This window comes from Gigantopelta aegis, chromosome 8 (assembly GCF_016097555.1).
Source record: "Gigantopelta aegis isolate Gae_Host chromosome 8, Gae_host_genome, whole genome shotgun sequence".
Taxonomy (NCBI): domain Eukaryota; kingdom Metazoa; phylum Mollusca; class Gastropoda; order Neomphalida; family Peltospiridae; genus Gigantopelta; species Gigantopelta aegis.
Window position 1 is genome coordinate 23,379,075 of NC_054706.1, and position 17,877 is coordinate 23,396,951.

At 39.7% G+C, this 17,877-nt stretch overlaps 1 protein-coding gene across 3 annotated transcripts in view; it reads left to right on the forward strand.

Moving 5' to 3' along the window:
* The first annotated feature begins 7,556 nt into the window (after positions 1 to 7,556).
* The window catches only part of LOC121380057 (calcium-dependent protein kinase C-like), a 238,559-nt gene continuing 228,238 nt past the window's right edge, over positions 7,557 to 17,877 (forward strand). For all 3 annotated transcript variants that reach the window (XM_041508792.1, XM_041508793.1, XM_041508794.1), the window contains exons 1-2: positions 7,557 to 7,737; positions 7,908 to 7,939. In XM_041508792.1, the coding sequence (XP_041364726.1) occupies positions 7,592 to 7,737; positions 7,908 to 7,939 (178 nt within the window). In that variant the 5' untranslated portion in view covers positions 7,557 to 7,591. The remainder of the gene's footprint in view (positions 7,738 to 7,907; positions 7,940 to 17,877) is intronic.

Consider the following 17,877-nt stretch of genomic DNA (forward strand, 5'->3'; position numbering starts at 1 on the left):
AACATTCCACTCAACAAAGAATAAAAGAAAACACTCTTGAAAAAAGACTGGCAAAGCACAAATCTTACAATGGTCTATTTGAAATTGGATTGCAGAAAAGAAAAAAAAATCAAGTATTTTCATGTAAACAAAAATATTAAGAAAAGGTATAAATAGTAGTATTTCCAAGAAAAAAGTACAATACTTTTTAAAAAGTATAAAGTGGCAGCACTGGTAAGTGTTTTAGCTGAACCAGTGTAGTTAAACCAGTTTAACTTGTGTCAGTGTTTTAGCTGAACCAGTGTAGTTAAACCAGTTTAACTTGTGTGTTTTAGCTGAACCAGTGTAGTTAAACCAGTTTAACTTGTGTAAGTGTTTTAGCTAAACCAGTGTAGTTGAACCAGTTTAACTTGTGTAAGTGTTTTAGCTGAACCAGTGTAATTGGCCCAGTTTAATTTGTGTAAGTGTTTTAGCTACCAGTATAGTTAAATCAGTTTAACTTGTGTGTTTTAGCTGAACCAGTGTAGTTAAACCAGTTTAACTTGTGTAAGTGTTTTAGCTGAACCAGTTTAATTTTAATTTGTGTAAGTGTTTTAGCTGAACCAGTATAATTGACCCAGTTTAACTTGTGTAAGTGTTTTAGCTGCACCAGTATAGTTAAATCAGTTTAACTTGTGTCAGTGTTTTAGCTGAACCAGTATAGTTAAGTCAGTTTAACTTGTGTAAATCAGTTTAACTTGTGTCAGTGTTTTAGCTGAACCAGTATAATTGACCCAGTTTAACTGTGTAAGTGTTTTAGCTGAACCAGTATAGTTAAACCAGTTTAACTTGTGCAAGTGTTTTAGCTGAACCAGTATAGTTAAATCCTACTAATGATTGCTGCTTATGACCAACCAAGTGTTTAGAACAATATTATACATCTTTGCTGTTTTGACACAAGACTCAGCGACTTTTTTCCAGCATCCTTTTAATTGTTTAGTTGTACGATTTCGGGTGCCTTGAATTGCATTGAATTTAGTGGTTATTGTCGTCCACGCACGTTCTATTTCCCTGTTACTTCTGCTGTTTGTTGGGTTTTTTTTTTATCCTCGACAACATCCCTATGTTCACTAATAATAGAAATAAGTATTTCTCATTCATATAAGGTAAATTGTTACTACGGGCTGTCATTACTGGCAAAAAGAAACAAAACATGAACATATGAAGGGGTACATGGAATGTCCGCTTCATGGAACAGCCTGGTTTAGTTGAGCGAGATAATGATTTCGCACGTGAAATAGGATCTGAAATGAATCATGGTTTATTATGAACTAGGCTTAGTTGATCTTGACCGAAGGTTTAAACGTAGCTTCCTATTTCACTTTTTGGCGGACCGTACAAAATTGCGCCTAATTTCCTTCACAAAAACTGCGCACCCTTTCTCTTTGGCTTAATCCTACGGGACATTCCAAATTATCTCGCCTTTATGTAAAATTCTTTAATCTCATTGGTTGTTTGCCGTTGGACAAATCCCTTATACCCCTGTGGGCGGAACCAAATTCTCTTATACCCCGTCTGTAATTTCCAACAGTTTTCAGCCACCCCAGTTAATGCTAAAGCAATAATTAGATTATAAATAACATTGATAATCAATCAATATTGCAATAATTTAGTATTACAAACATTTGAAGTTAAAAACTCGTTTATCGATGGAACTATTTTTCGTCACTGGCAAGTGGTTTCGTTCGCGTCCGCGTGGTACGGCTCCGTTAATAAATTATACCGGCCTCGGTGACGTAGTGGTTAAGCCATCGGACTACAGGCTGGTAGGTACAGGTTCGCAGCCCGGTACCGGCTCCAACCCAGAGCGAGTTCTTAAGGGCTCAATGGGTAGTTGTAAGGCCACTACACCCTCTTCTCTCTCACTAACCACTAACCAACTAACCCACTGTTCTGGACAGACATCCCAGATAGCTGAGGTGTGTGCCCAGGACAGCGTGCTTGAACTTTAAATGGAGATAAGCACGAAAATAAGTTGAAATGAAATAATACATTATTAACAATTATTATCTGGCGTTATTTTGATTATTTGGCTATATGGTTTAACATGTCGGCAAGGTAAATTCGTTGTAGAAGCATCTCTCGGGGTATATGGCTTTTTATGTACCCTCTGTGTGCTCTTTTAAAAGAACACACAGAGGGTACATAAAAAGCCATATACCCCTCGTGATGCTTCTACAACTTATATTACATAGCACCATACCACCCCTGCCTGTTACCGGCCCCGGTCGGACTGCTGGCGCTTCCTTGCACCTGCCAGTGCAGGCGGTCCCCCCCCCCCCCTTCAACCCACCCAACCTTTCCTGTCCTGGATGGAGGAGCCGGCACCTGTGCCCAGGACAGGCATGCGCTACTACAGCTTGCTCTGAATGTGCACGTTAAACACTCTGACCTGACCTGACCTAATGGAAAACAACAGCGGGTTTCCTCGAGTTAAAAATTCACACTGTTAACGTTGTGTTATGGGCGAAAGGAAACTATAAAGGAAAAAAAAAAGAGGTGCGATTGGGTGGCCATGGCAACGCCAGTGAAACTTTAATTTGGTTACTGCTTGTTTTTCTTTTCTTTTATTAAATTCGCCAAATTGATAATGATAATTTATTTGGGTTTAGCTTAGAGTCTTAATTATGTACGTGCATAAAATGAAAACAGGGGCGGATTATGGGGGATTTCCAGTTGCACGGACCTCCCCCCCCCCCCGCTAAAAAAAACCCACCACGTCGATCTAAATTGATGTCCACGTAAAATTTATAATTTCAAATTATACACATTTACATATTGTTTCGGAAACTCCCCCCCCCCCCCCACACCTAAAGCATAATCCGCCCGTGTGAAAAACAAAAGTTGGGAGATACCAATTGCCATCTTGTTACTCTTCCATACACATAGAATACTTACATATTAACAATAAATTTATTAGCAATAAATTAAATAATTAAATCTAAATTTTAACAAAAAAACTAAAAATAATAATAATAATAATAAATAAAAATCAGCCACTTAAAATAACAGGGTTATCGCTTTGCGGTCTGAAAATTCTATATTCGAGATCCTACTGTTTTTTTCCAGACAAACTTGTAGAGATTTCGGTAATAATATAGCGAGCAGGTATACACCCCCGCGGCATGCTCGTAACTAGGATTTTGAGAGAGGGGTCATTCTGGCTTATGGTGAGGCACGGAGTGCCTCAGACGAAGGCGCGAAGCGCCCGATTTGATTAGGGGGGTCCGGTGACGTACTGAAAAATAAAGTCATCGGTGGGGGGGGGGGGGTCCACCTACCCCGACCCCCCATCCCATTGGCTACGGGCCTACGCGGAGTGCATTTAGAAGTGCTAAGGGGGCGTGCATTGTTAGTGTGATCTGGCCAGTGCACCATGACAAAGGCCGTTGTATGTGCAATAACAGGCGCAATAACAGGGGACGGGGAGGTGTATGCTAGGTCCGCTCCCCCCCCCCCCCATCTTGAATCCCCCACAACATGATCTCAAAATATTGTTGTGTACAAATATATTTTGTTTTCTACGAAATTTAATCGACATTTTCGTGTCTGATAAAGTTTCCAACCTGGGGTAACAATAAAAAGTTTAACGTGTGTTTTGTTTAACGACACCACTGGAGCACATTGATTTATTAATCATCGGCTATTGGACGTCAAACATTTGGTAATTTTGACATATAATCTTAGAAAGGAAGCACGCTTCCTTTTTTCTATTAGTAGCAAGGGATCTTTTTATATGCACCATCCCACAGGCAGGAGAGCACATATCACGGCCTTTGATATATCAGTCGTGATGCACTGGTTGGAACGAGAAATAACCCAATGGACCCACTGAAGGTAACTATAAAGCGACATATGTCGGATATAAAACAATTTACGTTAAAGGAATATAGTCCTTTCACCCTGCACCCGTCGTACGGACCATTGTCACGCTGTTTTGAAATACTGTTTGAGGCATGAAAGACTATGTATAACTATAACAGGCCTCCTGGTATAGTTTAATCCATATAGGGCTAGCAGATAAAAATTCACCTGCATGGTGACAATTCGGTATGCAGCTAAACTTTTCTCTCTCTATCCCTCCTAACCTCCATCTCTCCTTCCCTCATCCATCCACTGGCTCCTTTCCTCCTCTATATCTCTGCATCTCTCTTCTTTTTTTACCCAGCACTTGAAAAATTGTGTTTGTGTGGGTTACATGGCCCCCATTTCCGCGGCCCCTCATAATTAATGTGATAAATAAACAGCACTTCAAAATATATCTCTATTTGTACACATCTAAATATTTAGTTAGATATATTTGCATTCAAACGGCATAACAACCGACAACCTATTTAACTGTTGATGGCAAGATGCGTCAGAATAGTAAATATTAAATGAATTACAATCGCACTAAACTGATTGATTCCAGTTTAATGAAAATACAGCAAACATTAAAAGGAAACTGGGATTTGAATTATGAGCATGCCTCTTCCGTGTATATTGGCTATGTTTGCTCAGAATTATATTTCATAGGCCCCAGACGTATGACGGAGTAATGCCCCCCCCCCCCCCCCCCAACTATGAAAATAATGCATTGGCCCTTCCAGTTGAAAGGTACATTAATTTATACCTGACCTCTCCAGCTGTTGATATTTTTCGAATCTATGTATATGGTAAGTGTTAGAAGCGGGGTGGGGGCACTACCCTTATCTTAAAATTATCCACTCCCCATCCCGTTGTAGGCGAATTAATATATAACCCCTGACCCAGTTACTTTCATTAACTGATATGTTTAATTTTACTTTTTATTTATAATATTAATATAATTTATATTACATACATACATACATATATTCGGCGATTTGGTGCCACAGGTTCGAGTCCCAGCAACGGCATGGGACAATTTGTGAGGCCAGAAATGATTTAATTATCCCCTGTGCCAGTGCGTTAATATCTATGTATGTAACAGTCAACCTCAACATACATACAATATATAGATATTCATACATCAATACATACTAGCCAGTGCCAGGTCTGCCCACTGTTTCGTGCACGTAAGCAGAATCGACCGCGTAGATTGTAGGCCCCATGCATGTGGTTGAGTTAAAAAGCATCCTTTTTATGGATTCCTCGATAGCTCAGAGCGCATCGTGGTTATCTCGCAATTTGCGGGTGATTCGGTACCAGAGGTTCGAGTCCCAGCAACGGCATGGGACAATTTGTGAGGCCAGAAAGGATTTAATTATCCCCTGTGCCAGTGCGTTAATATCTATGTATGTAACAGTCAACATCGACACACATACAATATATAGATATTCATACATCAATACATACATACATACATACACGCACGCAGGCACATACATACATACATGCACATACATACATACATACATACATACATACATACATACATACATACATACATACATACATAATTTATATTACATACATACATACATATATTCGGCGATTTGGTGCCACAGGTTCGAGTCCCAGCAACGGCATGGGACAATATGTGAGGCCAGAAATGATTTAATTATCCCCTGTGCCAGTGCGTTAATATCTATGTATGTAACAGTCAACCTCAACATACATACAATATATAGATATTCATACATCAATACATACTAGCCAGTGCCAGGTCTGCCCACTGTTTCATGCACGTAAGCGGGATCGACCGCGTAGATTGTAGGCCCCATGCATATGGTTGAGTTAAAAGAGCTTCCTTTTTTATGGAAGCTTCAATAGCTCAGAGCGTATCGTGGTTAGTCTTGCAATTTGCGGGCGAATCGGTGCCACAGGTTCGAGTCCCAGCAACGGCATGGGACAATTTTTGAGGCCAGAAAGGATTTAATTATCCCCTGCGCCAGTGCGTTAATATCTATGTATGTAATAGTCAACCTCGACATACATACAATATATAGATATTCATACATCAATACATACTAGCCAGTGCCAGGTCTGCCCACTGTTTCATGCACGTAAGCGGGATCGACCGCGTAGATTGTAGGCCCCATGCATATGTTTGAGTTAAAAGAGCTTCCTTTTTTATGGAAGCTTCAATAGCTCAGAGCGTATCGTGGTTAGTCTTGCAATTTGCGGGCGAATCGGTGTCACAGGTTCGAGTCCCAGCAACGGCATGGGACAATTTTTGAGGCCAGAAAGGATTTAATTATCCCCTGCGCCAGTGCGTTAATATCTATGTATGTAATAGTCAACCTCGACATACATACAATATATAGATATTCATACATCAATACATACATACATACATACATACATACAATATATAGATATTCATACATCAATACATACAAGCCAGTGCCAGGTCTGTCCACTGTTTCATACACGTAAACGGGATCGACCGCGTAGCTTGTAGGCCCCATGCTTATGGTTGAGTTAAATAGCATCATTTTTATGGATGCCTCAATAGCTCAAAGGGTATCGTAGCAAGTCTACAAGTTGCGGGCGATTCGGTGCCATAGGTTTGAGTCCCAGAAACGTCATGGGACAATTTGTGAGGCCAGAAAGGAGTTATTTATCCCCTGCGCCAGTGCGTTAATATCTATGTATGTAACAGTCAACCTTGACATACATACAATATATAGATCAATACATACAATATATAGATATTCATACATCAATACATGCATGTATATTATTCTGGAACTTTGGACTAATCTAGTAAAAATTGAGCTCGCTTTTAGATTTTACCTAATTATGGTCACGTTTAATATAATAATGAACTAAATCAAACTCACGTATCTATCAACTACTTTTTTTTAACAGATACCTTTTGTACACGGCAATAAAACACTTTGTCTCGTTGGATTCGTTTTAAAACAAATCGTAAGATAAATGGTATCTAACAGTCACTCGTGTAGTATTGTCTGTAAGTCTTTAATTCATGAATGACATCAAACTGAAGAGGACAAAAGACGTAATGCTGCTTGCCTCACCCATTTGAAGGAATTAACCAATGAAATGCCATCTAAATAGGGTAGACGGCATTAAGTCAAAAGACGTTTCTTCAGAAGTAAGAATGCAGGCGCGTGCGCGGGGGGGGGGGGGGGGTTGGGGGTCGACCCCCCGCTCAAGGCGAATTTTTTTTTCATATCCCGATTTTTTTACATTCCTGTGAAAGCAGCTCGGCTAGCCAGCAGAAAACACCTCAGAATAGCCCTAGAAGGGGTCAACTTTTCAAAATTTTCGGGGGAAGGGCCTCCCAGACCCACCACCACGGGCTTCGCGCCTGCGGTGCTCGCGGTGTCGGGCTTCGTCAGACACCTCGACCCTCCCCCTGCAAAATTTCCTGTGCATTCCCTTGGAATGGGCGGAGCAAAGTCTTCTAACCTATATTTCGATGGAAGTATCTTGAAACAAATGCTTTTAATACGATTTATTTGAAATAGTATTACAATAAACCTATGCGAGCTGTTTGTTTTTCGTATTCCCGCGTAAATTAACTCTACTTTCAGTTTGTTGACAGCGCCACCGAAGTCGGCCCAGAAACCTGCATATTTATTAGGGCGTACTGCCCAGAATAGGTATCGCTTGTGCCGTCTGCAGTTCACCGTTACTGTCAAAGATGGCGGATATAAATGCGAGTCCGAGAGGTTTCGCTCGTCGGGGAGCGTTACGGCAAAAGAATGTGCACGAAGTGAAGAATCATAAGTTTGTGGCGAGGTTTTTTAAACAGCCAACGTTCTGCAGTCACTGCAAGGATTTTATCTGGTAAATAAGATGGGCGCCTGGCGATTTTAACTTCCGCGTAGCGTGCTTTTTCGTCTCAGTGACGTTAGGTTGACTGGCGGATTCTTCAGTTAGTGAATAGGGTATTCGGTGTTTGTGTCACAATGCATTACACTATCTCGTCCATAATTGTGCACTTGTCTGTTTTTCAGGGGTTTCGGAAAACAGGGATTCCAGTGTCAAGGTAGGCCTGTGTTATATTTGCATGATAAAAGACGCTGTTTAATCACACGTTGCCTATTTCGTGTATTGCATAGTCTGCGCCAGTGTATGTGTGTGTGTTGCATGGCGTGAAATACGTAACTTGAGAGCGTCAGTGTTTACTTGTTATGGGAAGGTTAAGTTCGGTGTCATAATATTGTGCAGTTAGCATTAGAAATCAGAAGCTATTTAAGTTGAACATTTGATTTGTCTGGATCACCCAAATTTGTAAGCATTCAAGGTTTACAGGTAGCAGCAGGGGCGGATCCAGATATTTTTGCAGGAAGGGGGAATTACATGCAACTGCTAAAATGGAAGTTATACTTAGTAGCAGTGAATGCACTTTAAAATAAGTAAAAAAAACTAAAAAAAATTGTTGTGAGCAAGGGATCCAGACCCCCCTCCCCCCCCCGGATTTGTTCCTGAGCAAAGGTAAATACATAAGGGGCAAACTTCATATGTACAGACAATGTTACTAACAAACACCCAGCCAACAAAGATGTAACCTATCCTCCACCCACCCACCAAACAACCCCCCCCCCCCCCCCCCCACCAACCACCACCCCAAAAAGAAGAAAGAAGTGTACAGAGAGCATTTCTGAGCTGTCTTATCAGAGAATCTGTCGTGAGTGCTGTCTGACAATGGTCTTGTCTTTTTACTGGCTAACGAATAACATAAACAAACATGAACAACTGTGGCTTCTGAGAAAGGACTGCTTCATTTGATATAAGATTATTTTCTTGGCACTTAATTTGAAGCTTATAGGCAGAGTTTGTACAAGTCTGTAGCAAGTTGCTAAAATTGGCTAAGCCAATAGGGAGGGATGCATACCCCTAGTACTCCCTTTGGATTTGCACCTGAGTGGGTTCTACTAGGTTCTCTAAACCCCAGCTTTTACTCTCTCTTATTTGTCTCAAATGACAATTATTAATGCAATTTGTCATCTGACACTAAGTCTTAAGTTTCATTTTATTACTGTAGGTAGTACCTGAATTTTAGCCACATATGTTACTATTGTCGTCTATGGGATTTGATTTGGTAGTATACACCCTATAGCACATATTCAGTGCATAATAAAAAATATTATGATTTTGTTATTTTATTTAATTAAACTATACTAGTTGATTAATTAGCCATCACTCGATCATGCAAGTTCACAATTACCTTGACCTTGACAATAATCTCTGTACATGGCTCTGAATGGAGTTTGAATCAAAGTTAGCACTGAAGAAAAGTTGGTTTTGGCCTATAATTCATACTGTAAAGATTTCAATAATTTCTTTTTACATGGTATTTGACTTGCCATATACAACTGCTCTTAAATATGGTATTATATATAGGCAACCTGAACTAAGATTTTCATAGCAATTTATTTTTATATTAAAAATAGCATGTGCCAATAGTGGGTTAATGCCTTTAGTTTCCATTAACATTGTTAATTTTTTATGTATGAAATTCTGAAAACTCAAATTTGTAAAGAAGTTGATTTTTATTGTCATTTTGACATATTTATAGGGTGCTAAGTTATATTTTAGACAAATTTGTAGTTTTATGCAAAATTTAAAGTAAATTTTAAGAAAAACTTTACAAAAAACATAATTAAATTTGTTGTCACTATTGTGCCTTCTGTTCTTATTTGTACATATACTTAGATCTCCAGATCATTTTTTTTCTCTTAATAATCACTTAGTTAGCTCTCATGAAAAGCATTTTGAGTTTATACTAGATTCAGAACCAATTTTTTCAGATTTGATTATCTGCCTTGGATTAAGTTGATAATTTATTTTATTGTTAAAGCTGTATTACCTAATGTTACTAGCTAAATAAAATGCTGGATTACAGATTGTAGGAATACATCTAATGTACATATTGTATTCATCCGGATTAAAAAATAATGCAAGAAAATAGATGTTCGGTAATTTTGTCATTTAAAAATAGTTTTTTTCAGTAATTAATCAAAAATAAATGTGTTAAAGCTGCATGATTATTCCAGATATCACAACTATTAAAACCTCCAACTACAGTAGGCTATAAATAAAATATAGTCAGGAATATTGGTGGCTGCCAATAGTTTTGATGGTTCATTATGAAAATCAGCATGGCCGATGGATTTGAAATTCCCACACCTGGTAACTTGAAGACACCCACACCCAGCATATAGGATTTCCTCCCAACACTAATGTTCAGGACATTAAGTCAATACTTCATACAGGTACAGTCATATTTGTGTTTCCTTCCTCAGACAGTGTATTTTTTTAATACTGATATTTCTTTGATGTGCCTGTTAAGGTCTTCATAATCAAGGGGTCAATCAAGTGCATGTGTTTTAATGGAATTCTTTAAAGGGGTAGAGGTACTCTGACTATCTTTGTTGTCTCTACATATATACCTGAGTACACACACCCAATTGAAAGTAAATATCTTCAGGAGTTTTATTTTAAAACATTTTGTTGTTTAATATGACATATTGCATTTGTACAAAACTATATGCAATATATATGCTTTTTGAGGTGTACATTATATTAGGTTCCACTGTAGAAACAACAGTTTCAGTGAGGTTGTCAGTTTATGTCAGAATACACCAGATCCTGGTTGTCATAAAGACACATAGCTGGACACTTTTTGAAAAATGTATGTTATCAGTATAGGTAGTACTAAACCAAATAACTTCCGGCTGGGTCAAAGTTCGAGGTGCACCGAACTTTTGATAGAGAAGTGAACACCACAAGTCCTGTGATTGGTTATAAATGTGAGTGTGTTGGTTGTAAAAAATAATAGTTTCATCTGGGTAAAAAAAAATTGCAATTTTATTTCATCTAGTACCAATGTGTCAAGTAGCCTTGTGCTTGAAACATGTATGGGGTACCTGTAAAAAAACAGTACTCGAATTTTGTGCGAAACTAGGGTAGTCAGACGCTACCCGTTATCTCAGAAACGAGCAGCTTGAACCCCATTTATTTCTGATTCACTTTAAGTGTAAGGGGTGGTAGTATTTATATCCGTGGCGTTTATGTCAGTTGATATGTTGCCAGTAGGAGTTTTAGCCACATATGTTACTATTGTCGTCTATGGGATTTGATTTGGTAGTATACACCCTGTAGATCATACAAATTACCGTTTACCGGTCAAATGTAGATGTTCACAGTTGCAGTGTTCGAGATTAACAGTATCCCGATATCCCGGGGATATCAGAATTTAATTTTGGATACCAGACTTCCATAACCCAGTATGCCACCGGGATACCATATAATGTAGTTGTTGATTTTTAATCCTGTGTTTTTATTTTTCACTGAAGCAATGAAAGTCATCATTTACTGGTGAAGTTAAGTAACAGTATTTTTGAGCTCGTACCCAATGTAATGCTATGCCATAACAATATCTCCCCCAACTCATACCCAGTCTAATGCTATACTGGAGCAATAGCGGCATAGCAATAGACTGGGAACTGCTAGGTCGCTATTGGATTTGTTGGATGTTTCCTCCCTTCTAATTTTATTTGAGATATTGATTCCATATCTACAGAAAATTGATACAGGTAGGTTTATCATTAGTAATGTCAGAAACACTTATAAATATTAATTTATGTCAGTATTACTCAAAAATAGATGCAGCAAATCTTTTTGCAGATTCTGTTTGATTGTGAATTTTATGAATTCCGCAATTTCGATTGCGGCATAGCAATAGACTGGGAAGAACAGTGTTGTCCAAGTTTGTTACAATGTTATTTATGAATTTCATTTAAGTGGGATACTAAATTCTTATATGATACCAGAAATGTTAGTATCCAACTGGGATACTGCCCAAAATTATAAATCTCAAACATTGAGTTGTCAGCATTTTCACAGGCAAATATACAAAGAATACAGAGTTTTGCTAACCCCTACCCTGTCATAAGAGTTTACATCAAATAATTTGATTTTGCAACCTTGGGATAATTTTATTGATTTTTTTGTTTGTTTTAAAAGTGTATACTATTAGCATTAACCTCTGTCTACTGTTGGGTTTGTACATTAGTGAAATTGGTGATGATTGAGAATAGCCCCTAAGCAGTAGCAGACCTTGATGTGAAAACAACTGAGGTGGGTTTGATTAGCAGCTAAGTCGTGAAACGTGTGTGGAGTGGTGTGTGTGGGGGTATGTGGGTGTAGTGAGCCATTTGGTAAGAGTGATATTAAGCAGAAAGTAAGCTTCAGTCGTGCAAAACAAGAATGAACAGAACAGTTGTTATTTTTTTGAAGCCTAGACGACACTGTATATTCTTCATGGTTTATTTAGTATATATACAAATAGTGTGTAGTTTAATAGAAATGCATTCACCTGAGCAGTCCGATACATCTGCTGACAACAGAAATTGTCAAATTCGGTTGCCGGCAGATGTATCTGACTACAGTGTATACTACCAGAGATCCTGTAGATTGTTAGATCAATCACTGTCACTGAGCTCGTCTCTGTTACAGAAGTTGCTCCAGACATGTAATCTGTTTTAGAGATCGATCCCCGTCGGTGGGCCCATTGGGCTATTTCTCTCTCCATCAAGTGCACCACGATTGGTACATCAAAGGCCATGGTATGTGTTATCCTGTCTGTGGTATGGTGCATGTAAAAGATCCCTTGCTGCTAATCGAAAAGAGTAGCCCATGAAGTGGTGACAGCGGGTTTCCTCTCTCAATATCTGTGTGCTCCGTAACCATATGTCCGACACCATATAACTGTAAATAAAATGTGTTGAGTGTATTGTTAAATAAAACATTTCCTACCTTCCTGTATCAGGGACTTGTTCATTTCATTAAATAAAATAAAGTTTGTTTTGTTTAACGACACCACTAGAGCACATTGATTTGTTAATCATCGGCTATTGGATGTCAAATATATGGTCATTTTGACATTGTCATAGAGGAAAGCTACTTTTTTCCATTAATAGCAAGGGATCTATAATATTCACCATCCCACAGACAGGATAGCACATACCACAGCCTTTGATATACCAGTTGTGGAGCACTGGCTGGAACGAGAAATAGCCCGATGGGCCCACCGATGGGGATCGATCCCCAACCGACACTGCATCAAGCAAGTGCTTTACACTGGGCTACGTTCCGCCCCTTTTTTTCCTTAAAGCAAGTTGCTTTTAAACACCGAGTACGGTATTTGTATCAATAGGAAGGGGATGTAGCACTGTTGTTCTGTTCGCGTGTCGGGTTATGCAACTTTAAAATTGCATGAACCGCCAATTGGTTACGTGGTGAACAATTAATTTCTAAAATTAAAAGTACCCTATTGGAAGTCAAATTGAAAATCAGTTTATTTTTAAAAATTCATTTGAGCCACCAATGTAGCACAGAACCGTAGTTCAGGTGTTTTACAATTAGGTAGGTCTAACTCATCGGTTACTAGAACTATATTCACGTAACCAAACAATCGGTTACCTAAGATTTTGAAATATTTTCCCCTTCTAAATGTACAGGGCATCACTAGGAGTGGGCATATACCACTGCAAAATACACATTTTGATAATTCACTTAATGATCCTGCGTTCATCAGCGTAAGTTCAGCTTTCATCTATGAATACATTGGTACATTTTCATTCATTATGACCTTTCTCTAAGACCAATCCCTGGGGCATGGTCATTATAATCTCCTTGTCACAGTGTGAACAAAAATAGATTAAACACAAGTCAATGTATTCTTCCAGTAGCTACGCATAAACTGGTGTCACTGGTACAGGCGTTAGGACATTGAATTTGTGACTGGTATTTACTAAGTTCATAACCCAGCAGGCCTAGCTCTAGCACTCACCAAATTTGCCAATTGCAAATTTTGAACCAGATGGCAAATTTTATTTTAATTTGGCAAAATAATTTTGTGTAATAATTGGCTTTTAAAAAAAACAAAAAACTGTTGATTTGTGCATTTTTTAAAGTTTAATAGACAATTTGGCAAAGTTGTTTGCTCACCCAAAGCTAGCCCTGAGTTCCAGGACCAGCTCCATCATAACTGTCATTATAAGGAAACAAAAGGAGGTTGGCAGCTGCCCCTCAAGAAAAATATGAAAAAATTCCCATTCTAGTTAAGATGTTTCCTTCTTTATGGGTTGAAGTTTAATTTTTGAAGGACATGGCTATTAAATATATCACCTTCAATGTAGTAAGTGAAATAATGGCACCAAGGCAAGGTGGAGGGGCACCAAGGCAAGGTGGAGGGGCACCAAGGCAAGGTGGAGGGGCACCAAGGCAAGGTGGAGGGGCACCAAGGCAAGGTGGAGGGGCACCACGGCAAGGTGGAGGGGCACCAAGGCAAGGTGGAGGGGCACCAAGGCAAGGTGGAGGGGCACCACGGCAAGGTGGAGGGGCACCAAGGCAAGGTGGAGGGGCACCAAGGCAAGGTGGAGGGGCACCAATCATTGCTGTGGTGATATTACTCAAACTCTGCTTTCTGTCTCTAACCGAAGAAGATTCTATATGTGATTATGTCTTTGATTCATGTTTTAATCCAGTTCTTATGGGTGGGACGTAGCCCAGTAGTAAAGCACTCACTTGACACACAGTCGGTTTGGAATAGATCCCCGTCAGTGGGCCCATTTGGCTATTTCTGATTCCAGCCAGTGCACCACAACTGGTGTATCAAAGGCAGTGGTATGTGCTATCCTGTCTATGGAATGGTGCATATAAAAGTTTCCTTGCTACTAATGGAAAAATGTAATGGGTTTGCACTCTAAGATTATATGTCACAATGACCAAATGTTTGACATCCAGCAGCTGATGATTAATAAATCATTGTGCTCAAATGGTGTCGTCCAGTAAAACAAACTTCAACAAACTTTAATATAGGTTTATTAACCTAGGAATTTATCTCACTTGCCGCTGTACTCCGAAAATCAAGAGTTGTCAAAAGCAAGAAAAATGCTGTGGTGCCCAAACCTGGTTTGCCACCATGCCCTTCCCATACATTCCATGTTGTATGTACAAAAAAAAAAGGAGAAAGTTTGTTTTGTTAAACGACACCACTAGAGCATATTGATTTATTATTCATCAGCTACTGGATGTCAAACATATTGTCATTTTGACAGTCATAGAAATGAAACCTGCTACGTTTTTCTATTAGTAGCAAGGGATCTTTTATATGCACCATCCCACAGACAGGATAGCACATACCACAGCCTTTGACATACCAGTCATGGTGCACTGGCTAGAACGAGAAATAGCCCAATGGGCCCACTGATGGGGATCGATCCTAGACCAACCGCACATCAGGCTTGCGCTTTACCACTGGGCTACGTCCCGCCCCCTTGTATGTAACATTGGTTTATCATGTAACTGACTGTCAATTCACATGGATTTAAAGTTGCCTATAACCAACTCATGAACAGTTCAATAGTTCATGTGAAATATCTACCAATTTTTGACACCTAATAGCTGATGTATTTTTGTGCTGGGGTGTCGCTAAACATTCATTCATTCATTCAGGGCGGAACGTAGCCCAGTGATAAAAGCATTCGCTTGATGCACAGTCGGTCTAGGATCAATCCCTGTTGGTGGACCCATTGGGCTATTTTTCGTTCCAGCCAGTGCTCCACAACTGGTGTAACAAAGACCATGATATGTACTATCCTGTCTGTGGGATGATGCATATAAAAGATCTCATGCTGCTAATTGAAAAAGGTAGTCCATGAAGTGACGACAGTGGGTTTCCTCTCTCAATATCTGTGTGGTCCTTAACCATATGTCTGACACCATATAACCGTAAATAAAATGTGTTGAGTGTCCCTTTTAAGGGCCCTATGGAGACACCACAGCATCATAAAGGTCTAATTAATGAGCTACTCTCGATTCACTAATGTCAAAACCTATATTAGCTACGGAACTTTCTTTTTGACCGACCGTTCAAAATTGCACCCAAATTCCTCGATCAAACTTGTGCACCTTTTCTCTTTTGGCATGATTCTTGCTCCATTAAAAATTCCATGGCACCATTTACCCACCCCTCCCCGCCTGCTACCGACCACGGTCGGGCTGCTGGTGCTCACTTGCACCTGCCGTGCAGGTGGTCCCTCCTCCCCCCCCCCACCTTTCCTGTTCTGGAAGGAGGCCGGGTCTTGTGCCCAAGACAGGTGTGCGCTACAACAGCTCTGAATGTGCACATAAAGCCCTATGACCTGACCTGACCTGTCATTAAATAAAACATTTCTTTCATTCATTCATATTGTGCCCTTGTTTTCTTAATTCACAACTGGTGAATTTGGCGAGTGGTAGATCGAACTAGCTCTGACAAGAAATGTGATGGACTTTTGGCATGCAAGGCATTGTGCATTAATTTTAGCTGAAATGCTAAAAGCTATCTGGGCAATCTCATGTTGGAATTGTAACTTTACTGATATATCTTAATATGTATTTTATGTTTATCTGCATATCAAGATACAAATTACAGCAATAGAGCATCGTTTGACCTTTATTAATATTTCAAACTTATTTACTGATGCTGACACAGTGTTGGCATTTACATTTATTTCATTTCGTGCTGGACAATCGATTGCACACTGGCAAAAAACCTGAAAAAATCCCCATCTTATTTCGGTGGTTGTAAATCTGGATTTTTAGTTCTGTCAGTAGTACAATTATTATTATTTTGTAGTTATGTTCTAAGAACCATGCTTATATCTAGTTAAAGTTCAAGCATGCTGTCCTGGGCACATACTTCAACTGTCTGAACTGTCTATCCAGGACAAAGAGTTAGTGATTAGTAAGTGAAAAGTCTGTGTATCGAAAGAAAGAAGTGTTTTATTTAACGACACACTCAACACATTTTATTTACGGTTATATGGGACCATACAGATATTGAGAGAGGAAACCCACTGTCACCACTTCATGGGCTACTCTTTTCAATTAGCAGTAAGGGATCTTTTATATGTACCATCCTACATACATGGTAGTACATACCATGGCCTTTGATATACCAGTCGTGGTGCACTGGCTGGAATGAGAAATAGTACAATGGGGCCAACGACGGGATCGATCTCATACTGACTGCGCATCGAGCGAGAGCTGTACCACTGAGCCACGCCTCGCCCTTCTGTGTATGGTGGCTGCAAACCTACCTGTTGAGTTGTTAAACTTGCTCTGGGCGGGAGCCGATAGTGAGATGCGAACCCAATACCTACCAGTCTGATGGGTTGACCACTCACCACCGAGGCCAGTCAGGAGTGCGAAGTGTCCAGCTCTGTTCATTTCATAGTGTTAATTCCTTCTTCAAAGATTTTCATTTCATTTCAACATATTTTCATGCTTATATCCAGTTAAGGTCCAAACACGTTGTCCTGGGCACACACACCTCAGCTATCTGGGCTGTCTGTCCAGGACAGTGGGTTAGATGTTAGTGGTTAGTGAGAGAGAAGAGATATAGTGGTCTTACACCTACCCACTGAGTCATTAAAACTCACTCTGGGTGGGAGCCTTACCAGCCTTATATCCGATAGCTTAACCATGACACCACCCAGGCCAGTTTTGAGAGAGAATCCAGGGCCTCAGCTAGGATTTGGAGAGGGGGGGGGGCAGATGAATTCTTGGAAGAAATGAGCATGGAAATCCCAAGACCCTACGGGGTCTGGAGGCATGTCCCCAGGAAATTTTTAAATCTAAAAAAAAATAAAAAAGGTTTTATTTAATAACTCACTCGACACATTTTATTTACGGTTATATGGTGTCAGACATATGGTTAAGGACCACACAGATTTTAAGAGGAAACCCGCTGTCGCCACTACATGGGCTAATCTTTCCGATTAGCAGCAAGGGATCTTTTATTTGCGCTTCCCACAGACAGGATAGCACAAACCATGGCCTTTGTTGAACCAGTTATGGATCACTGGTCGGTGCAAGTGGTTTACACCTACCCATTGAGCCTTGCGGAGAACTCTGGAGTCGGTATCTGGA